This window comes from Stenella coeruleoalba (genome assembly GCF_951394435.1).
Source record: "Stenella coeruleoalba genome assembly, chromosome: 2".
In the NCBI taxonomy this organism is placed as follows: Eukaryota; Metazoa; Chordata; class Mammalia; order Artiodactyla; family Delphinidae; genus Stenella; species Stenella coeruleoalba.
In genome coordinates this window covers 158,461,673-158,485,587 of record NC_137147.1, presented here as the reverse complement: position 1 = coordinate 158,485,587, position 23,915 = coordinate 158,461,673, and the positions used below count along the sequence as shown (strand labels likewise).

At 46.9% G+C, this 23,915-nt stretch overlaps 1 protein-coding gene across 8 annotated transcripts in view; it reads left to right on the top strand.

Annotated features, from left to right (window-relative positions):
• The window catches only part of SFMBT2 (Scm like with four mbt domains 2), a 223,632-nt gene extending 200,616 nt beyond the window's left edge, over positions 1 to 23,016 (top strand). For 5 of the 8 annotated variants that reach the window (XM_079912540.1, XM_079912541.1, XM_079912542.1 and 2 more), the window contains 6 exons: positions 2,887 to 2,996; positions 8,762 to 8,937; positions 10,990 to 11,156; positions 11,536 to 11,799; positions 12,555 to 12,683; positions 22,674 to 23,015. In XM_079912540.1, coding sequence (XP_079768666.1) covers positions 2,887 to 2,996; positions 8,762 to 8,937; positions 10,990 to 11,156; positions 11,536 to 11,799; positions 12,555 to 12,683; positions 22,674 to 22,814 — 987 coding nt within the window. In that variant the 3' untranslated portion in view covers positions 22,815 to 23,015. Of the gene's footprint in view, positions 1 to 2,886; positions 2,997 to 8,761; positions 8,938 to 10,989; positions 11,157 to 11,535; positions 11,800 to 12,554; positions 12,684 to 22,673 lie in introns of all 8 variants that reach the window. The other 3 variants (XM_079912536.1, XM_079912543.1, XM_079912537.1) reach the window with 2 other exon arrangements.
• Positions 23,017 to 23,915: the final 899 nt, after the last annotated feature.

Here is a 23,915-nt window from a genome sequence, read left to right as displayed (position 1 = left end):
AGGGCTACCTTAAACATTTTTTATATGCCGAGCTGTTACCTCCTTTATTTCTCACAACATCCTTATTACAGGGGAGAAAATCTTTTCTTCTACCCTCTTAGGTTCAGTAGGTAGGGCCTGTAAATTAAACTGACAAAAGACAGATTAACAGGAGAAAAGGGCTGCAAGAAATTAAAAACCAAAGAAGCCATTAGGCTTGAGATTTTTACATACCATTTTAATAAAAGACAGTACATTGTGGAGAGGTGATCAGACAAAGGGAAAGGGGTCTGGGCTCCGAGGACTGTTAAGTATATGCGGGAATCTAATGGAAGATAAGGGGTTTTTTTACCTAGTAAGATTTGTTTGTGCAGAGTCATCTCTGGGCCATCTTTGTTTCTCCAGTGACAAGGGTTGTTTTCCTCCCGGTCCAAGAGCGGGGAGGGGGACACTTTCACAGTGTTTTAGGCAGAAAGGGGGAGGGCAGAGAGTTCCTGCAGTGTCTACTGTTTCTCAGTTGTGTCAGGGAAAAATTAATCCTATGCCAAAGTGGCATATTTTGAGGTGACAAGTTCTGACCCCCTTCATTGTGAACCAGGTAAATGGCAGCGCCCCCATTATACAGATGAGGAAAGTCAATCAAGCATCTTGCCTAAGCTTGATTAGCTTCTAAGGGATGGACCTGGGATCCCATCCCATATCTGTCCAACTTTACAAAGGCTATTGCTCCTCTGTTATAATATACTGTGGGGACTTCTGTGTAGAAGGGTGTTCCCAATAAACGTTTCATGAAACCTAGGAAATCCAGTGAGGCATTGCTCTAGCGCTAATTTCCTCCTTGAGATACTCAGAGCAATCTTAATGTCAGTTTATTGGGAAGAGTGTTCATCAGCTTCACAGCTAACATCCTGTTAGTTAATTGGGGGCAGGGTCTGAGCTACCCCTTGTGATCAAGAGTGTAATAACTTGAATTCTGATGTTTTGCAAGGTACAGTAATTCAGTCTAACTTGGGTCGTAATAACAGCTGTCAACTTAGTTATTTTCATGGAGTAACTATAATACACTAAGATGTCAGGTACATAAATTATTCAGATCACAATTCCAAAGTTTTATAGAGAGCTTGTTGAATTTAGAGACAAATGATGTGACATTGGGAAAAGCCAGGGGAAAATTATTCAATATCACATGCCTTTTACGATTTAATTGCCGCCTGTTTCCACTCTGAATTGAACTCTGGAAGGCATTTTCTTTTCACAGTCACAAAATGCATTTCTCTATGCAGCAAATAAGATGTAGCTCTGGGGCTTTCTCAGCGAAACACAATGAAAAGATTCAGTTGAAAGTTTATTGTCTGTTGATAAACACTGGGTGCGTGATTTCAGCCAGTTTCAAATGGATTTATTTTTAAACTCGGTTTCTGTAAATTGTACTGACAGTAAATAATAAAATCAGATGATTATTCTAATAGAGAAAACAAACACAATAGAACTAACTGCTTGTATTGCTGTGTCCTGGCCTTTTAGCGTCTTGGCTGGAACACGTTCTCTGGATGGGGCTCTACAGGGACCTGGGAACATAGCAAAATGCCACCCAGGCAAGAAAAAGACAGTTGCCATGCTGACTGCAGAGGATAGAGTATTTCAAGATCAAATCCTCAGTTATGAGAAGGCTTTGTTTCTCTCAATTAAATCAGGGTGCAGACCACACCAATTACATTCCAGAACACACCGGGTACATGAAAACTGGGACTTGAAAATTTCTGCAGCATACTTTTTATCTTCTTTCTTCCCGTTAACACTGTGCTGGTCTCCTTCACAAAATAGTAGGCGCTTCAGCAATATAGCCAGTGTCCTTCCAACTCAATAGGGAATTTTTCTCACTCTCTCAGTGGGGTTTTGCTCCGAAACATGGCACGTGAACTCAGTGCCTGGCTCGTTCCTCTTCTGGACGGGGAGGGGCTTCAGGAACGGCGGGTACTGTGTGCTGTCTGTATGCTCCAGGGCTTGACACAGGGCAGATCCTCAGCGAATGGGCGTTTCATGGAATGAAGCCCCCGAGGTCTCAGTGTTCCTTTATGTGCTGCATTGCATCTTCACAGTTTTTTGAGCTATCCAAATAACAGCAGCTCACGAGCATGCCAGAACTCATGAATGTTCATTGCTAATGAGGATTTGCTTATGGGAAACGAGTGCCTCAGAGCGTGAAGTTGAGGCTTTAGAAGGGAGATGTCTGGTCCCTCTGGGACTGTTGCAGTGGTTCTGACCACGTGTTCATTTTCTCGCACTTGGGACTTGGGAGTGAAGGGGTGGCTTGAGGAAGCTGTCAGATGGTGTTTAGACGCTCAGACTTCCTTTTGAAACACTCACGTCTCTGAGAAATGTCCTAATGTTAGATGTCCATAAATTGGGTCAGCGTCAGGTGAGTTTCAAGTAATTTCTTAGCCCTCCGTACAAGTATCTGAAGCTTATCCAGAAGCGTTGGAACAAACCTCCCATCTCCATCTTAGTGATTCCGTTTGAAACGTATTTTTAAGGATAAAATGGAATTCTTAGTAACCGATACTACTGACGAGGAATCCAGTTGAAGGATGATCCGTGGCTCTTTGGAGAAAATGGTTCAGTTTTTCCGCAACCAGGAACATTAGTGAGAGCCAGCCATCCCCTCTGGCCAGCGGTTCACACTCTCCCAGGCAGAGGCGTCGGATTTCACGCCCTTTCTATCCCCTTGATGGCGAGCACGTCAGTGCCAAGCTGCAAAACATTCTCTCTGGCTCCATCGCAGCCCATTGCTGACGGGAGGTGCAGGGCAGACAGCTCTGAAGTATCAGCGGAGCGGTTTCTAAAACATTCTCGTTTTAGCAGAAATGGATGCAGTGGACGTTCACGGCGATTCCTTTTTCCCAACAGGTTCTTAGCATGATTATCAATGCAGCTTACAAACCTGGAAGGGTATTACGGGAATTACAGCTGGTGGAAGACCCACACTGGAATTTTCAGGAGGAGACACTGAAGGCCAAGTAAGTGTTTTCAATTCTGGAAAACCAGGGTTCTCAGCATTCTTTGCCTGCCACTTTGAAACTTGTCCTTCCTCTTTTTCACATGGCCCAGAGAAGTGGAAACCAACAGAAGGCTTGTTGTTCTGCAGTTCTGTGCACCACACACAGAGTTTATTGTGTTAAATATTCAGAATAAAAATGTACTGATGGGTTATTTGATCCAGAGGGAAACATTTATATAAAGAGAGGATTCCTCTTATCATTATTATACGTTTTTCATTAACAGATCTTAATATCTGGTACTGTAGAGTTTATGCCAGATACAATGTTCCTCACTCTGCGACTTGACAGTTTTAAAAAATAGGAAGAACCAATACCTCTCTTTGGTTTTGGTTAATAGGCTGTGGCTAGACATGTAGTTGGTCACTTATTTTATTTGGAAACAGGCTAATTGGAAAGGTAATGTTTGCTTTGCTTTAAGTTTCTTGAACTCTGAAATTGGGAACACCCCCTGGCCTGCTTTGCGAGAACTCAGTTGTTTAGGAGACAGATAGAAAAAGACCCATGTTTCAAGATAACTTTATGTTTAATAATAGTTTTGGTGGTTTGAGAGGGCTTTTAATATCCACTTAATTCTTTTCAAATGGAACAGATCTTCATCGGTCCACTTCCTGTATAATGGTGTCAAAAGGTATCACTTAGCTGTAACATTTGGAAAATGGTGCTGTTTAAACAGTGAACTACTTTTCAATGGCTAGAGCATACCTAAGCCCTCCTTTAGGGAAAGTGCCTGTCCTATTTGTAGTGAAAATTAAGGAATATTAAATAACTTATATGACCAGTGGTATTTTCCTCCATGGCTAACTTACACCAGAACTGAGTACAGACGTGGAGAAATTCACAGTTACTCGCATTCATGGTTAGTTATCCACTCAGCCTTTCCTGTGTCTTTTTTGAGCATCTCTATAATTTTAGATTCAACGAAAGTCATGTATGGTCTAATGATACTCCACTAAACCACAAAAGTTAAAGGGAATGCATGTAAATAAGGAAAGTTTTGGTTTGTTGGAAGGTGTCGTGTCAATGAAGGGTGACACCATACCTCACCCTTCCCTTCCTTCCCAAGAAATATTTAATTGAGCTTCACCTGTAGCCCAGAAAAAAATAAAACATGTTATTTTTCCTATCTAACATTCTGTATTTTTCTACTTTATATAAGCTGGAGATTATCAGACACAGTAGAATACTTCGTTACAATGTCGATTCATACTGGTAGCGGTGGCAGGAAACCCGGGCAAGTATTTATAGAGAGAAACCCTTCTTACGTCTTGTTTTAAAATTTTTCTGTAAAATTCAGTACATCCAAAATACACCCAAGGATATAGAAATAGTAAAAGTACAACGACCTTAAATTCCATTAAAATCTCCCCTGCTCCCTAAGCTAGCCAGAAACTCATTCCGGATTCCCAGGGTGACAGGGAGAGTTCATTTTGCACTGTTGTCACTCATTTTCCCATTGCCAAGTTGATCAGAGCTTTTATGAAACCAGCCTGATACAATCAAAACAGACACAGCACGACCCAGCCCTACTGTATCGTAAAGGCAACGTTATTACCTATTATATCAAACATGACAGCGCGTTCCTTAGCAGAATCTTACACAGCAACTTATAATGAGAAAATGTGTGTCTGAACTGGATTTCAAGTGTCTGGATCACAGTAGCATCTTAAAGCAGCTGCTAACAATGACAGATTTACAGTCAGCGGGAATATCCCTTATAATACTACACGCTGAGTCACCTCTTTCCTTCTGATGTAAAACGACAACGTTTTAGATCTTGATAACTTTGATGTTTTCATTGGTGCAAAAGGGAGGAGAGAGAGTTGACTTCTTCCCATTTTGCTGAAAGGCTAAGATGCTTTCTTTCGTGAATAAATTAACTCAGCGAGGGCGGAGACCTGCGTTTAAGGCATTCGGTTGTCTTGGTTGTGGTCCTTGAGTTATAAAACCACAGAGAGTGTTCTCAGTAAGAAAGGGCATGAGATTCTTCTCTGTAGAGCTTTGGGAACGCTGTCACTTAGCATCTGGGAGTTCTGATTGGTTTTTTCCTCTTCTGAAAAGACCCATTTAGTTGAGAGGATAGGGGTGACATTGACAAGGGTTGATCTGTAAATAGACGAAAAACGAACACTGTCATCTACAGTTGTCCCCCAGTGATTTTGCCTATTTACCCAACAACCATACCTTTTATGCTAGAACAAATTATTGAAATGTTTGAACAGTGTATAAGAAGCCTATCATATAATGAGTCTTCAACATGGACTGAAAGGCAGAACCAGGAATAGCTTGTGCTAAAGGAAAAGGGGATGCTAGTGTAGTTCACTTCAGCAGCTCTGGAAGAGAACATTGTTTCTTTCCGATGGATTGAAGTTACTAAATTGACCTACATTATTTAGAATTTCGGGAGGAGGAATTTAGGCTATACCTGGCTATACCTTAGGGGGATTAAAAAAAAAAATCCAGTCCTATGCTTTTAGAGACATTTACATGTGTTTTCCAACATGTTATAGAATCTTCCTGAGGGGGAAAAATTGTTGACTCTTGTTTGAATGGCTTTTGTGACAACCTTTATAAAAGCCAGGCGGAGGTTTAATAGATTTTCCCAGTCTCCTTTTGTTACAGTTATGCAGAATATTTAAAGTGGAAATATCCTGATGTAATTTTGAGTGAACTAGATTTCATGATCACTTAGGCAGAAGCAAGGAGATAAAGTCAAATCTTTACTTTTAGGTGAGTCACGTTCAGCTCTATGGAAATGATATTTTGGTTTCTTTTTTCATAAGCAATGACAGTTTTGTGTGTGTTTTCATTTATTTTACCTTTTGGGGGGCATGTATTCGTGCCCATGCTTTATGAACAGTAAGATGTAATATTTGACTATCAAGGAGATTTATGTGAAAAAGGATTCCCAAACTGAGAGACTTTTCACTGAAGAAAGATTTTGTTGGTTCATGTGTTAATTTTTACTTTGCTCAGATTTGTGAAATTTGCTCTCGTGAAAATGTATGCTGTAAACGTTACGTTAAGCAAGAGGGTGAACCCGTTTCTGAAGAGAAGACTGAATTTCGGTGTGTAATAAATTCATCAGGTTATGGGCGTGGCGTTTCTGGGTCACACACAGACCAGTTTAGGATGTTCTGAATTAGAGGTTGTCTTTCATAAAATAAATGCCCACCCCATTTATCACACAGAGTTCCCATGACTTGAAATACAGGAATCAAGAAGGAAGAGAGAAATTTCTGAGGTTGAGTACCTTAAGACTGAAAACTAGTGTTGCACTGACCCTAGTTGTAGATTAAGAATCTACAAGTAAAAGCTTTGTTTTGAAGGAAGTCGGGGCCATCTCTGACTATTTATTGCTAATGAGAAGAGCGATTTTTCTCACTGTGTGCCACGCATCCTTATTTCTGCAGTTATCATCTTTTTTCCCCTTGTAATTCTTCCTTAAATATTTGAGGATGTGAATTCACCTTGACAGACAGGAGCCTTATTCTCCACTGTCATCGTAGTCCTGTCACAAGTAAATCTTGCATCACAAGATTTTTTAAAAAGGTCCTGACATGGGTCATTTTGAAAGATGAATGATAGAACTTAGGCCAAATTGAAGTCATTCTGCTTGGATCAGTGTTGGTGTTTTCACTTTGTATTTCTTTTTGACTCAACATCCGTTTTGATTTTTCTCAACTCTTTAACTGAAAGAGAAGAGACCGTTTTCCCCAGAACTCTTGTTTGTCCATCTTCATCCGTCTGTCTCCACCCTGCCACATGCACTCACACGTGGACATAAATCCCTACTTTGGCTGCTAGGAAATTATTGGAAGGCTACCCACACTTCCTTATGGATGTCAGGGGGAAAACCCCTTCATCTACCCTCTTAGGTTCAGTACCTGGGAGCCTGCAAACTAAACTGACAAAAGACAGGGAAAAAAAAAAAAAGACCATTTCTTTCCTGGTGCAATGGATGTACACACAGAAGTGCTCTATGATGTGTAACTCAAAGGGACAGTTAGGGTTTGGAGCTTATACCTAAGTCATCCCTAACCTAGTGGGGGGGAAAGGAGTGGGGAGAAAAGGCCTCTGGGGAAGAACAAATAGGTTTCTTTGGGAAAGACAAGTGGGTTTTTAGGAGAAAAACTGGGAGATAAGAAAGTTTGGAATAGTTTGTTATGCAGGCAGGAGTGGCCTTTCTGTCTTCTTCAAGGCCATGAAATTCCTCCAAGAGGGGATTTATGGTAGGTTCATCCCTAGGATGAGAAGCGACCCCCAAAGAGGGTATTTATGGCGATCCTCACTGCTCAGAAATTTCTGCCTTTAGTCAGATAATGGAAACTCCAAGAAAGCTGCCTTCTGCATCTGTTGAACCGTAAACATCTTCCTCTTAAAACAGTCTGTGTGTGCACTCTGAGACTCTGAGTGGGTCCCCACGTTCACGGCAGGGAGGCAGTCCTTCCTGGTCCCTCCATCGTGCTGCCTTCCTGTACTGTTTCAAAGTGTGCTCCCCGTCAACCCTGCAATCACGAGGGGGGACAGCAGGTACTCTTAACAACCGTTCTGGACCCAGACAACCATTCTGTTTTTCACTTCCTCTATTCAGTAAATTACACGAGATAGTCAACACTTTATTATGATATAAGCTTTGTGTTGGATCCTTTTTCCCAGCCATAGGTTAATGTGAGTGTCCTGAGCACATTTAAGGTAGACCAGGCGAAGCTCTGATGTTCGCTAGGCTGGGTGCATTACATGCATTTCCGACTTAGGATATTTTCAACTTAAGGTGGATTTATTGGGATGTAACCCCCATCGGAAGTCAAGGAAGATCTGCATACAACTGTGTAAAGGAGCAGGTTGACACTGCTGATGAGGAAACTGACAAGGTCAGCAGCCTTCCTTGGTGGTTCTTTCTCTCTCAATTTTGCTTAGTTTTCCAAAAATTAACACAAGTGCTCTCAGCCAGAGCTACCACTACGTGCAGTGTTCCTGGAAAATAAACTATCGTTCAGGATTTCAACTTGAAAATTAGGGTGCACATCAAGGACATAGTTTAACAGGCCCAGCTATTTTGATGTATTCTCATTTCAGTGGACTCTTAAGTTTAGTGAGATGTGAAGTAAATAAAGACATATGATCTGTTGCCAACTGAGAAATTTATCATTATTTTGTACCAATGATAGTTTTAAAAATTGTATTGAAAGGTGACTCAAACTATTTCGAAGAGCTCACCTTTTCAGCCAGCATGGTTTACATCATTATTAAATAGGCATTTGGGTGAGGGCTGTAGTACTTATTTTTAAAACAGGAGTCCATCCAACCTGCTTTCCAGAAGATCTGGTCTCTAGTTTTTCGTTGGTGACTTCATGTGGTTTTTCTTGGGGAGGAGAAAGGTTTTATTTCTCAAAGGTCATGAGCAACGAGTGACACTATCTAGATTCCAGAAGCATCCTGGAGGGGTGTTCAATTACGTAGACCCCGGTGAGAATACGCCAACTGGGAATCTTTATTCTGGAATCCTGTTTTAGCCTCGTCGCCACATACATTGCCCATGGCGCTGGGCATTTCTTAAAAATATTTTTGTGAACTCATAAGGAACAACGAAAACAAATGACAGAGAAACCACACACAACCTGCTTTGTTTTTAGAAAGTGAATGGGCCGCTTTGGAATCCACTGTACAGAATAGATCTGAGTCAGTGTGTGGTCTCTCCATCACTTTTTCTTCTTTGTTTCTAGGTATAGAGGCAAAACATACAGGGCCGTGGCCAAGATCGTCCGAACATCTGACCAAGTAGCGGATTTCTGCCGCCGTGTTTGTGCCAAGCTCGAATGCTGTCCGAATTTGTTCAGTCCTGTGCTGGTTTCTGAAAACTGCCCGGAGAACTGCTCCATTCACACCAAAACCAAATACAGTAAGTGCAAATCCGAAAAGAACGTTGGTCTGTGGGCCTACCCGCAGACCATGTAGTCATGTAGTTGGTGGGCTGTTTTTTTGTTTGTTTGTTTATTTGTTTGTTTTTGTTTAAACACCTTTTGCATAGTTTTTCCTAGGAATTGCTACGGGAGAATTCTTTAAGGTTTACTTAGTAGATACTTGTTTCTCTCCTAGAATAAGGAAGGGATGGGGATGTCTCCAGCTCTGCTGCAACCACACTCCAGGATGAGCTGCTTTGTGGTTCTCTCTAGGTGTCAGACACTAATGGATAAGTGTTTGTTCACACCCAAGAACCCCATGGCGTTTCTTGACAGTTTTATAAGTGCCGTCTTTACGGACCAAATTCAAGTGGAAGGTACTGGAAATAGACAGCTTTAGTCCTGAAAGAAACCTACACTAGTCGGTCATTTTGCATATAAGGAGTTTGAGGTGTGGAGGCTGAGTGACTTTCCTCTCAGGTACAGTGGTGTGGGGATGTGTGGACACGTGCTTCACTGCAGGGTGGGAAACAGCCGCCGTCATCCAGGAGCCCTGCATTTGGCATTTTCCTTTGTATGCCTCCAGCCATAGATAAAGGTTCCTTTGGTGCATCTGGTCCTTTTCTGGAATAATGGGAGTTCCATAGGGAACAGTTGAGGCTTTGGCTAATGAGGAAGCATCTCAGTGTTGATCACAATTGAAAACTGGACCCATAATAGGTTTTAGTTAGTTGATTATACATTCAAATGATAAAATATAGCAATCATTATTGAAAGTTGGTAAATAATTTTCTAACTGTTGCTCTAGGAGGTAATACAGACGTATAACTCTGTTATTGAATTCAGACGTAATGAAAGTCTCCACTGAGAGAAAAGAATAAAGTGTGTAGTTATGTAGTAGGGAAGGAACACTATTTGAAAAGACAGAAGGTGCCCCGTTAATTTGGGCTGTGTGTTTGCCAGTTGGTCTTGGTCAGATCGAGAGATGGGGAAATCCTTCGTGGCCAGGGCCCTCCAGTAGGTGTTCACTGTTATTGTTCATTCTTCAAGCTTCAGACTCGGGGGCAGCTGTCGGAGCATCTCCAGTGGGCGTGGTTGCCACCACTGTGTGCAGTATTGGGGGCAAGGAAGGGCAGCAGAGAGAAACCCCTGAAATAACTCTAAGCTTGTTTGGCTCACCTTCTGTCTCAGTCTGCTCGGGCCGCCACAGCAAAGTCCCACAGACTGTGGGGCTTAAACAACAGACATTCATTCCTCCCAGTTTTGGAGGCTGCAAGTCCAGATCGAGGCGTCAGCAGGGCTGGTTTCTCCTGGGGCCTCTCTCCTTGCCTTGCAGTCGGCCGCCTCCTCGCTGTGTCCCCACAGGGTCCTCCCTCTGTGCATCCCTGGTGTCTCTTCCTCATCTTGTCAGGATATCGGTCCTGTTGGGTCAGGGCCTCACCCTTATGACCTCATTAACTGTAATCACCTCCAGGTGCAGTCACATTGGGGGTTAGGGCTTCTACATTTGAATTTGCGAGGGGTTGTGCGGGTGGCAGGTGACACTGTTCTGTCCGTAACAGCTTGTAAACACGAGGGCACCGGGGACAGGTTTCCCCCCTGTGGAGCTGTTTTCTCAGAACTGTTTCCTGAGGTGTAAATGGGATGTGAAGTTTCTGGGGTTTTTTTTTTGCGGTACGCAGGCCTCTCACTGTTGTGGCCTCTCCTGTTGCGGAGCACGGGCTCCGGACGTGCAGGCTCAGCGGCCATGGCTCACGGGCGCAGCCGCTCTGCAGCATGTGGGATCTTCCCGGACCGGGGCACGAACCCGTGTCCCCTACATCGGCAGGCGGACTCTCAACCACTGCCCCACCAGGGAAGCCCCGGGATGTGAAGTTTCAATGGTCTCAAATGAAGGAATGATCTCTCTCTCACTTTCCCCCTCCCTCTCCCTTTAGTTTTCCTTCTCTCCTACCTCTGCCTTGCTCCTGTCTCTATCCTCCCCATCCATGCATGCCCGTGAGTGTAACCTTTTAATGAAGTTTGTAATCTCATCATCTCTCTCCCTGTAGCTTATTATTATGGGAAGAGGAAGAAGATCATTAAGCCCCCGATTGGAGAAAGCAGTGCTGACAGCGGACACCCTAAACCGGCCAGACGCAGGAAACGACGAAAATCCATTTTTGTGCAGAAGAAACGGAGGTCCTCTGCCGTGGGCTTTGCCGCAGGCTCCGGGGAGGTACGTTCTGCTCGGAAGCTTCCCACATTCGATCGGGAAGCGCCGCCCTGGCTTCACAGCCAAGGCCAGGTCGAAGTTTGATGCTAAATGGTGAGAATCGTGAACCGCCAGAACCCCCTCCTTCGTTGTCGAACGCAGACTTAACATTGCAGCGTCTCGGCTGGGAAGGGGCTGCAGGTGGGACCCGGGGTGGGACCATGGGATCCATCTTCCGAGGCCTCCTTGGACACATCTCAGCGGGAGGGTGGTACCGGCACCTGGGCAGGAGAGGGTCTGAGGTGGAGTTGCGGGCCCCCTCCCCCGCCTTCCCGAGGCCCCCTCCCCTGCCTTCCCGGAGGCCCCCTTCCCCACTGCCTCAGTGCATCTTCCGTCCTCCTAGGAAAGTGAAGAGGAGGATGCGGACGCCCTGGACGATGACACCGGGAGTGAGGAGACCGGCTCCGAGCTCCGTGATGACCAGACGGACACATCCTCGGCCGAGGTGCCCTCCACCCGGCCCCGGAGGGCCGTGACCCTGAGAAGCGGCTCGGAGCCTGAGCGCCGGGCGCCCATGGAGAGGACGCGGAGGGGCCGGAGGGCCCGGGCCACCCCCAGTGCCGAGGGGGCCCCCAGGGGCCCGGCCTCCAGCCAGGAAGCAGCGGAGGTAAAGCTTAGGCCACTTCAGCTGGCCCGTCTGGTGTCCCCAGTGGGGCAGCACGGGACCTCACTTGGGGGACCCCTGTTTAAGTTAAACACTAGCAGCTGCTCCGGCTGTGTTGCTAAATCAGGGGCAGAAAGCTTGGTGATTCCACATCCCACGGAGCAGGACGGTGAACCTCAGGATGGGGCTCTGGGAGAAGTAATAGCACCTCCTTTTCCGGAAGGTTTTAAAACCACAGGGATCAGGAGAACAGACAGAATAAGTCCTCAAGGTCTCATTAAACACTAGGCTTTCCCTCCTCAGGAGACCTTGTGATGCTATAAAGTGTGTAGTCGGGGTATCTGGTCTCCCCTGAGCCCACGTGTTACACGATCAGCTGGAAGGTCGCTGGCACCAGCGTCACACACGTAACTGGGGGCATAGCGGCCTCACGCGCCTACACCGGCTCCTGCCCTGTCTCCTCCTCGACCAGAGATCCCGCACTCAGCCCCAGAGCTCCTGAACTTGGGGGTCAACAGCGGCCATCACTGTGCCTTTTTTTTTAACTTCTAAAGATACACAAGTCTTTGGAGCAAAGTCATAACCCAGACGAGTTGCTAAGAGCATCCCTGGATACCGGTCGCCTCTGCACCTGTCCAGGTGCCTCGTGAGGAGGCCGCGAGTGGTCCAGAAAGCCCGGCTCCAGCCCTCAGGGTTCAGAGAGGGTCCTGCCATCCGGGAAGTGAGAAAACAGCCTCCTGCTTCCCTTCCCTCTGCAGGCGGTGAAGCAAGAGGAGGAGGAGAGGCTGGTCCTGGAGAGCAACCCCTTGGAGTGGTCGGTGACAGACGTGGTGAGGTTCATCAAGCTGACGGACTGTGCCCCCCTGGCCAAAATATTTCAGGAGCAGGTACGGGGTTCCGCTGCGCAGCAGCTCTTCTGGTTCTGAGCCTCCGGGTCTTCTGTGTCAGCTGGCTTCCTGGGGCTTGGCCTCGGCAGGGGGTGGGGGGCTTCCTCGTCCCTGGGGGCAGGGGAGCAGGACACCCGGGCTCCACGTGCGGTCCCACCTGCAGCTCCGTGGGGTCTCTTGGCCGTGCAGTGGAGACGGCAGCTCCGGCCTCTACTAGGGGTTCTTGGATGCCCCTTGGTGAGGGCTGGGTCTTATGCAGCCTGGCCTGGCTGGAGGTCAGGGCTCCCAGCTCTGCCTTGGCTGGCGGGTGGGGTGCGCGTTGTCCCGTGGTAGAGCAGTTGTCGTCTGAAAGGCTTTTGTCTCCCCAGCTCCCCCTTTCCAGTAGAGAGAACAGGCTTCCGTTGGCCCTCTTTTCATTTGTGCCCGTTGGCATTTCTGGGCTGCCAGCTTGTGTAACACTAAAGACACAGGAGGCCAAAAAACGAAAGCTCAAAGGACTGGCTACCGTGTCAGATCTGGAGTCCCACTGTCCCTGGCTGGTCTGCCTTCTTTCCTCCACCTTCCAGAGTCTTCTTATGTTTGTCTTATTTATAACATTCAGGGCTTTTACTTCTCGAGAGAAGGAGGGAGACGTCTACTTGACCTTCCCAGAGGCAGAAGCCCTCGGGCCATTGCGCTTTATTTAATGCTGCTTTTGTCACGGTTTTCTTACTTCCTTCACTTCTTTCTTTGTAAGTTATTTTAAAGCCTATGGTATGGTAGGTACTACGGTAAATTATGGATAAATGGGAGAACTATTGATATAATTTATATCTTAAAAGTTTTCAATCTAGCAGATGAAATGATATGCCATAAGGAAGGAGGGTTTTTAATCTATATTTTCCCTTAAGTTAGTATGAAAATAAATCCCCACTCTAAATATAATCCACCTTGCACACTTCTCACTGGCCTCACATGAAAGTTCAAGTGGAAGCCTGTCACGTGCTCTACCATGTTTGCTCAATTTGTTGCATTGACATTTCTTGCATTGTTTCACAGTGTAAGCGTCTTTCACAACCTTGCATTTCACTAAAGTACTGCTTTCCACGTCATAAATTAAATATATGTCCATCTGGCCTTTTTTTTAGATTATACAAACCAATAGTCTAGAAAGAGGGTAATTCAAGCATTAAATCATTAAGAAAACAAGAAAGGCCTCTGATTTCCCCTGTAACCAGTGAACTTCTCAGATTTTCTCCCAAGGCCACCAAAATGCAGTAACGAATTATAAAAAGCAAATTAATGTGGTTCGCAGCTCCTCCCAGGAGAGGGGAGTTCTCAGTGTTCCCAAGGTTTCCACTGATGGAATAGTAGCGTCTTCTGTAGACACCCAGTAAGTGCACCGAACGAGTGAATGGTGGCTGGAAGGCCAGGCCACCTCCTCGCTGTCTGACAAGCTGCGCTTCCTCTCTGGGCGACACTTAAAAGCAGACAAAAAGAAAAAGGTTCCTTGTCCGTAAAGAACGTGGTAATGAGCATGTCCCTTCATTTAAACACACAAACAGGAAAGAAAGAGAATTGTGAGAAACGTGAGGATTCACATGATTTGGGGCTTGTTGAGAAACTGCATCTCGGTCTTGCAAACAAGAACAGAGCAGAAGGTTGAAACCCTGCTTAAAGCACGTGGCCCGATGCAGCATGTTTCCGGTCTGGTATTTATTACTAGCAGCGCCTCGAAAACAGCGTCGCATTTGTATACGGGACGAGTGCTGATGACACGGATTTAACACGTGTTCCAGCCGGTCCTAGGTTCATTCAGTCTGCACCCACTGAGTGTCTGGTACAGACCTTGCAGTATCCACGAGGCAGATACAGAAGGTATCGGTCTGTGTTAGTCTCAGGGCTTGTTTTGAGACTCACGTGCCACTTTGAACTGACAGATGCTTTCCAGTTGGGCCTCTCGTGGGAAAAAGAACAGACGCTATTTGTGCTGTGAAGGGCAGACAATAAATATAAATATATATAAATATATATAATAAATATAAATATCTGGTAATAAGCAAGAAGGTGAAGACAAAGCTGATTTGTGAAAAAGGCTAAAATACTACTTATACTGAATCATCCTTAATTGGATTTTAATCCCTGTTTATAACAACATCTCGGGAAGTTTCGTGCCTTCCCAAGCCAAGGCATCTAAGAAGGAAACATTCCCGACACTCGGCCACTTCTAGGATCAACAAGGGGCATCTGCTCACATCACCTAAAAGCTTGGCCTTACATACCTACTTATTTCTCTCATAAGAGAGAAAAATAGGTAGAATTTAATCGATTATAGCCTTATTTCTATTTAAAGTTCTATGTTAGACCGTTTCATCTGTCACAGTAAAAGGCTGTTCCCGGCGGGGCTACCTGAAGTCCGTGGGCACCTGAGCGTGTATTTTGTTCAACCAGACCTTTAATTACTAATTTGTTCTATCACCTTTGAGGCCAAACACCACAGCTCTGATTTGATGGGGCCTCCAGTGGGTCACTCCAGGCGTCGTATGAGTTTTTAGATGAATGAGGAGGAGCTGGGGGTTTATCCACCAGCATGTGAGAGAAATCACAGCGCGTGGAGTCACAGCTACATGCCTTCACTCCCTGGATTCTGAGTCATAAATTCAGAGACTACCGTAATCATGGAGCATTTAGAAAAATTATAAACTTCCCATTACCAGAATATATGCTTTTTAACTCTGAAATGTTATAGTAACTGCTTAAAAAATCTATACTCTATAATTTCATGTTGCAAATATGTACATTATACAGGGAAACTCCACACGTCTATAAAAAGCAGGAAAGTCTTAAATAAAATTTTGCCTATTCATTCACCTTTTGTGAATCAGAGCCATGCAATAAGCAAACTACCCAAATTAGTGGTTTACTTTTTTTTTTTTTTCCTCACGGTACACGGGCCTCTCACTGCTATGGCCTCTTCTGTTGCGGAGCGCAGGCTCAGCGGCCACGGCTCACGGGCCCAGCCGCTCCGCGGCATGTGGGATCTTCCCGGACCGGGGCACGAACCCGTGTCCCCTGCATCGGCAGGCAGACTCTCAACCACTGCGCCACCAGGGAAGGCCTAGTGGTTTACTTTTAATGAAGAAATTCCAGGATGCTTCAGGTGTAATCCACATTTAGACTAATTCCCTCCTCTTTCTACTTCTGTAAGCCCTGAATATCCCCTCTAAGGAACCACCAACTCCTAAACTGACCTCTGTGTCAAAATAAATGTGATCTTCCCATGTACTAAGTATAACTTTTATGTTCTGTATTTTATCTTATTTCATTTCTTAAAAATGAGTAGTCCATTTATGGTAATTCTGTATTTAACAGAACAAGTGATTTGCCAGCCATTCTGAATTATATGGGAGCATATTTCTAAAAATTAAATCAACTGTGAGGTCTGTAACTACATGATCAATGGAAAAAATAACTTCTTTGGAACCAAAACAAAAGCTACGATGAGAGGGATTATAAGGGGGGGGGTCCCCCCGCCCCCTCAGTTTTTCACTCCTTACAGTGGTGACTTGCATGACTTCACTCCAGTAGCTGGAATTTAACGCATTATTTCTCACAACTCGTTTGCTAAGATAATTCTGCAGAACTCAAACTACAGTTTGCTGGTCCTTCTATAACTTGCATACCTTCATAGATTTAAAAAAAAAAAACCTAATGATGCAATCAGCAGGTGGAATTTTCTTGCTAATTTTGTTTAACTCTCCCTTTAAATACACCATTCTTATTTCTAGTTAAACCACATTTTTAGATTGCCAGCCTGGCATCTGACAGACAAATACCTCTCTGCCTTTGTAAAAATGCTGAGTACCCCTGAGCTGTATCCATTTTAGCATTCTTATCCAGAGTTTCCAAGACAGAGGGCTGAAATATATCCATCGTAATAAAGGGCAGGTTAGTTCTCCATGCCGGGAACCCCAGTTCTAGGAAATTTGAGGAAGCTCACAGATGCCCCAGCCTGTGTTCTCCTTGCCTTACGTGCCATTTCTAAATCTCCCATCGCTCTTGCAAGGATCAGCCGTCATCCGAGCACCTACATGTGTGCTGGTGTGGTGCTGGGCACTGTGGGCGTGGGATGGGAGGTCACGACCTTCTGATGCTCAGGTTTCTCCAAGTCGGAGGAGGTGAATCACTGAGAAAGCCCTTGATTTCCTGTTAGCCGATGATGTGTAAGATCGCTCCTCAACTCAACAAAAATTTACAGATAACCTATGTGCAAGGCACTCTATTAAAAGCTGCCTGAAGACAAAGGTGGGTAAGATGCTTGCAATTCTAAATGCTCCCGATCGACTGGGGACAACAGACACATCAGCAGCTGGCAGCAGCACATAAGAGACTGAAACAGCGTCATCCTCGGTGCAGGAGAGGACGCAGCTGTAGGCAGAGAAATCTGGGAAGATATAGCCTAGAATCAGGCCGTAGAAGGCGATGCCGACTGCGGGAGTGAGGCCGGGTCAGCTGAGCCAGAGCACACACGAGGGGTCTTTTCAGGAAGGTGAGGGAGGTGGGCTTACAGCTGAGGTCCCCGGCGCAGCTGCTGGCTGCGAGGTTGGAGAGCAGGGCACGCGTGGTCCGCGTGCCTGGTAGTCAGTCATGCTACCTGTCCAAACAATGTGTTTTCCCAAAAAGTGTCCCGGGAAAGAGCCCAGATTCCTTATCCAACTTTGTAAAAGTAATTTGGCAGTTTTCGCACTTAATCTTGAGGCCCCACTTTATCTCAGGCATATTTTACGACACCTCATCATTTTGGGAATCCTTGCGTGTCCGTTGTGCGCTTCTGAACGCTGCGCCACACACTTGGAAACGCGTCTTGTGTTTCTCGAAGTCATGTCACTCTTCCGATGAGCTTGGAATTTGATAGCAGCAGCCAGCCTGGTGCTGACTGCACAATCAGTTATAGGACGCGGGACCAAGCACATTTGTCCCCACAGGCAGGAGGTCAGAGTTCGGGGAGTCATTTATGGAAGTGGATCAGACTCTGTGCGTATGTAAACCGGCGTGTCTTCGTGGTTGATTAAAGGCGCTGTGGATCCCCCAGGGTTAGCACTTGGGCCGTATGGGAAGGAATCCATGGTCCTCAAAGCTCCATAAACACTGCGTTTACTCCCACTCTCTGCCCTGGAAAAGACAAGCTGAAGGACCATCTCTGAGTTTCTGTTTGGGGATTTCGAGACCCCCTCCCCACTGGATGTGAGTTTTTATTTTGAGGCTATATGCAGCTCAGTCAGTTCCCTGTCATCGTCCTCATTTCTTCCCATAAGAGAGTAGGGAGTCCTCGGGAGCTGAGGACTTGACTTAAAGGAGCTACTCTTGGTCCCTGTCAGCCTGCTTGAGGCACCTCGCAGGAAGCACTGGGGGGGGTGCATTCTGGTACATTCCAGCTCACCCGACAGACGGCACAGCTCGCCCTGCAGGAGCCTCATGACACTGCTTGTGGTGTCTGTGCTATAGACTGAATGTCTATGTCTCCCCCAAAACCCATATGTAGAAATCCTAACCCCCAGTGTGATGGTATTTGGAGGTGAGTCTTTTGGGAGGTCATGAGGGTGAGGCCCTCACGATGGGATCAGTGTCCTTAAAAAAGAGACCTCAGGGCTTCCCTGGTGGCGCGGTGGTTGGGAGTCCGCCTGCCGATGCGGGGGATGCGGGTTCGTGCCCCGGTCCAGGAGGATCCCACGTGCCGCGGAGCGGCTGGGCCTGTGGGCCGTGGCCGCTGGGCCTGCGCATCCGGAGCCTGTGTTCCGCAGCAGGAGAGGCCGCAGCAGTGAGAGGCCCGCGTACCTCAAAAAAAAAAAGAGACCTCAGACAGCTTCCTCCCTGCTGTGAGGACACAGCGAGATGTCTATGAACCTGGAAGCAGGTCCTCACCAGACACCCCACTGGATCTACTTGATCTTAGAATTGCAGCCTCCAGAACTGTGAGAAATCCATGCTGGTTGTTTATAAGCTACCATCCCATCCCATGGTGTTCTTTTATAGCAGCCGGAACAGACTAAGGTAGCCCAAGAATACCCTATTCTTTCTCCTCCACTTCTGTTCACCTTCCAGATTCTCTCTTACCCTCTCCTTTATTTAAAAAAAAAACCAACTTTTATTGAGGTACAGTTGACGCACAATATTGTGTAAGTGTCAGGTGTACAACTAGTGATTCACAATTTTTAAAGGTTATATTATGTTTATAGTTATTTCAAAATATTGCCTATTTGGGGGCTCTTAATCCCCACCCCTGTCTTGCTCCTCACCTCCTTTTCTCCATCTTTTACCCTTTTCTTTTACCCTTCTGTTGACTTTTAAGTTTACCGAGGCCAATTCTTCCCATTTATTTATTCAGCAGATGTTTAATGAGCACCTATTATGTGCCCGGCAGGCATTTTTCTAGGTGCTGAGGATAGAGCAGGGGAAAACAAAACCCCATGCCTACATTGATTTGCCTTATCGCAAGGCAGTCAATCAAACGTGAGGCCACCCTGGCTCCCCCAGCCGGGGCGAGTGTCCCAGGGCCCATCTCTGGCTCTGGGTATCTTTCCAAATTTGCTGTTGGTAGCTACTTGCGCAGGTGTTTCTGCTCCCCGCTGCAGAAGGCGGAAGCCGAGTCTCACTCATTTTGTATCTCCCACATCTCCTTTGGGGTCTGACATGTGAATAATTTAATAAATATTTGGCAAAGACATGAAAACAGCTTTAAAAGGCTTATAACACCTCCCCCAAAATTAAGATCCATGAATTTAGGAGGGCATTCCTTCTCTTTCCTTGGCTGTGGTGTGTCAGGAAAGTGTAGAAACTTTCACTTCAGAAAGAAAACCAGTGAGAAATACCGATTCACATCAGAGATGCAGATGCACTGAAATGCTTTGATTGAGAACTAGTCTGTGCCTACGGAAGAGTATGTTTACTGTTTGTACATATGGGGCCTATTAATAAAAGGGACACCCATGGAAGCCACTAAGCCAAGGAAGAATCAGGAACTCTGCAACATGGCTGCATGTACCAAGGCCAGCCTCCCTCTCACACTCCCCTTTATTTCCACTGGTGGTTAATGCTACTCTGAATTTCGTGTTTATCGTGCTCTTGTTTGATTTCCAAAATGTTTCCCAGACTAGCATATGAAGGTGCCTTTCTGCTCGTCATGCAGAAGCTTCTGTGTCAACACTTAATATTGTCAGACTTCTTAACTTTTGTGGGTATAGAATTATATTGTCGTGTGGGCTTAATTTGCACTTCCCTGATTCCTGATAAGGTTAAGCATCTTTTCTTCAATTTTTCACCATTTTTGTTTCATCTGTGAAATACCTACTCGTGGTTTTTGCCTAATTTAAAAAAAAAGTTCATCTTCTTTTTATTGATTTGTAGTAGCGCCTTCTGTGTTCTGGATACTGCTGCCATCCTTTGTCAGTTGTTTACGTAGCAGGCTTTTTCCCCCCGGTTTGTGGTTGGTTTATCTGCTTTACAGTAAACTTTAATGCATCCGACGGGAAGCAGCCGAGTTCTGGCCAACGCGCTCTCTCAGCAGACTCAGGTTGCCACCTCCTAATAAAGGTCCTTGCCTTCAGCCTCTCATCCCTTCCCCACCCTACCGCCTAATTCATTCTGATACCCTGTGGCCAATATTAGGTTGCAGACGCACCTGATAAAGTCACTTATCTGCTTAACGTCCTTCAGTGACTATTTATCACACATCTCCAGAATAAGTCCCCAGTTCCTGTCTGGGCCCATCTCAATTCTGCCTTCAGTGTCTCCCTGCGCCCCTTGAATTCCATGCACTGATGAACCACTTGTGTTCTCTGAGTCCATCCTCACCTTAATACTTCCCACTGGTGCCCTAGGTCTGAGTACCTCATCATCCAGTCTCTGAAGCCTTCCCTGACTCCTGTAAGCTCGGCTCTGTAGCCTGGCCTGATGGGGCCTGTGGCACTACGTCCATACATTAAGTTCCCTCTGTCATAGGGATCTGCTTATTTGTCTACCTCCCTTAAGAGTCCTGGCGTCTCCAGGGCAGGAGTCTTTGTTTTGTTCAGTGTGATGCACCCAGAGGCCTTCAGAGTGCCTGGCACCTAGTAGGTGCTCAATAAATGCCCACTGAGTGATTAAATCAGTGACATCCTCCACTCAGTGTGGTGCAGGCATATGGAAGCCACCTTCACTGAAACTGACTGTGGAGAGTTACACAAATATTTTAGGGGTGATTTTCAATTGTAATTAATCTGTGTGTCCAAGGATAGCCATCACAACCTGGTGCAGATGTGAAGAGCTAAGCTACAACTTTCCCCCCAAAGCTGAATTGCAGATTGTAGTTCCACCGCTGTCTCTCACCAGCTGTGTGATCTTAATTAGATCAGCCAGTGTTGCTGGCCTGCACTCTCCAGGTCTAGTTTCAATAGAATATATGCGGATTTGGCTCTGAAGGTGGACTCAGCTAACAGGCCCCAGGCCACGGGGTACCATTATTTGCTTCGTGGTCTTATAGGTAGCATGTGAAAAGAATGTAAAATAGCGTGTAAAGGCACATGTAAAGGGAAAAAAGATACAGCATCAGAAATTCATTGACAGTTTTATGAGCTTGTCTCCTGCTTTCAGGGCCTACTCAAGGCCGCTCTGCTCACTTTGTGGTTTGACGAGGTCAAGTTTGAGTCTTGGTTGAGACGTGGCTTATAGTCGCACACATCACAGCCAGTGCTTGTCCGTAATTTAACAATAATAACTGGCATTTGCGTTGACGCTTTTTAAGTTCTTTATGGCTTCCATACGTCTTAGGGGATAATAGTGCATCAAGGTGGCTTTCAAAACCGATCAAATAAATGATAAATGTCGTTTATCCTTAACATTAGTCTTCGAAGGCAAGGCTAACAGTTATACCCATTTTGGGTTTTTTTACTTTAGTTGCTTTCAAGACAGCTAAATAAACCGTTAGTTTGAGAAAAAAAGCTGCCTGTGTGAAACTCACCGACACGTGGTCTCTGAGATGCGTGCCTGCGTCGATGGTGGGGCTGCCGCGTCTCTGTGGCTCACGGCAGCCCTGGGGCACTGCTTCTCCGCGTGGCGGAGAGCCTGGTGCGTGTGCCGGCTTCAGGGTCTGCACCTGTTCCACCACGACCTTTATCATTACCTCGGGCCTGCAGGCTCTTGGGCCCTCGTTTATTTCCTCCAGAACATGAAGCCTGGGTGAACAGGAAAAGGGGTTGCCCTGACACTCAGTAACCCAATCAAACGATGTCTAGATAAATAAACCCGATTCTTACAGGAAGCAAGCTGGTGAGAGGCAAAGCCCACTGGGGTGATCGTAAAGCCTTGGGCTGAGCCTTCGTGCCCTTTCTTTCTACAGTGAATGCAGTTTCACGGTGATTGAGTGAATATCTCCATCGTGGGGACCCCTGGGTATGCATGCAGAAGGGCTAAGTAAGATAGCACAGGGAGTAGACCTCAGACCCCTCATTCTGGGTGGCACAGCTTGTAAATCCAAGTACGTGTGCCCCCCTCCGTGGAAGATCGTGCTGTGGCATCTTCTCACCCCTTCTGATGGTAAGCTGTCAGGGCTTGGCAGGGAAGAGAGAACGTTTCTCTTGTTCCTGGAGAGCCCTTTCCAGGGCTTAGGTAGTCACAGCAGAGCAGAGGGAGGACACCAAAGCCCAGGAAGGATGGATCTGGGGGCCTGGGGCTTACCAGCAAGAGGCGATGGGCTTAGGGAGAGCCCAGTCCAGCTCTTCATCCCCTCCAGCCCAGGCTGGTGAATTTCACAGCAGCCAGTGTTATCTCAGCAGAAAGATTTCATTAGCCGCGAGATCAGGCAGTCATCAAGCCAAGTCGCCGTCTCGGCCCGCTCTCTGCAGGCTCAGAGGGCACGAGAGCCGCCCCCATGCCCTGGGCCTGGCATGAAGCCCGCCGTGGCTCACGTGTTCCCCACCCCCTACCCCCGTGCACCTTGTCCCGCCTGGGCGCTAACCCGGCTTTGTCTCCTGGCAGGATATCGACGGCCAGGCACTCCTGTTGCTGACGCTCCCCACAGTGCAGGAGTGCATGGAGCTGAAGCTGGGGCCCGCCATCAAGCTATGCCATCAGATCGAGAGGGTCAAGGTGGCCTTCTATGCCCAGTACGCCAACTGACCCCACCCGCTCCGCCCGCTGTCCCGGTGACGCAGCGCCTCATGTCTCGAAAGGTTTCCGGGACTGGAACTTCCGTTTTCCCGGGACGTGTGAGGCGGTGCACATGCTGTGTCCCCACAAGGCGAGAAGCGCGAGGGCCTCCTCTGCCCACCAGCCTGCTCGAGGTTTCCATGTTTCCAAAGCACCCCGGGCCCCGCAGCAGTGGCTCCCGGAGGGTGTGAATTTCAGCTCATACCCTGCAGATGTGGACGTGCATCTCTGCAGACCACGCCCCCGCCTTTTTCCCACCCCAAACCAGGCAGCTTCCTCGGAACAAGGTTTCCCAAACCAAGGCCCACACTTCTTTGAAAACTAAGACGCAAGTGATGTCTTTTAGGTTGTGACCCAGGAGGAGGCCTTGCAGACGGCTTTAGTGTCATTGTTCCCAGGCACGTCCATAGATGCTTCTTTCAGGTCGACACGCGTGGAGCTGTCACTGCAGTTTGATCTGGTGGTGACTCATTTCTCACGCACAACTCTAGGCGATGTTTCAGGATGGCGGTTAGCAAAGGAGCAACTCCGCCTGTCGGAGGAGACTTCAGGAAGTCTGGGCAGAGAAGGAAGGCCGGGTGTCATGACAGGGAGATGGGCATCCAGGAAGTCTGCAGGGAGGAGGTGTGCTTGCAGCCTTGTACAGAACCTCCAATGTGCTCATTTAACTGTGACCAGGTCAGGAAGGGTCTCCTCTAGCCTCTGGGGCATCTTGAATTGTGTATTGAAGGCAGAACTTCATTCCAGAGGACAAGAGTGGAGAAAAGACCCGAGGGAAGCTGTTGATCCAACAGCGCCTTCCCTTAGAGGGACACTGTACTGGGTCTCCCGAGGAGGTTCTCTCCAAGCCCCGCCCTGCCCAGTCACCCCTGCCCCGGCACACGCCTCTACCACAGGGTGACGAGGGGCCCTGGCCCTGGAGGCAGCCCCACGTTCTGCTGGCTCGGCCATTGACTGACCCCATCATCTGGGCTGACTTTGAATCACCCTGGACCTCCTTCCGGTAGAGTAACCGGTTTGAACTCTTAGGCGTGTGGCACTGACACGTGTGCCCCTGTCCCTATCCTGCTC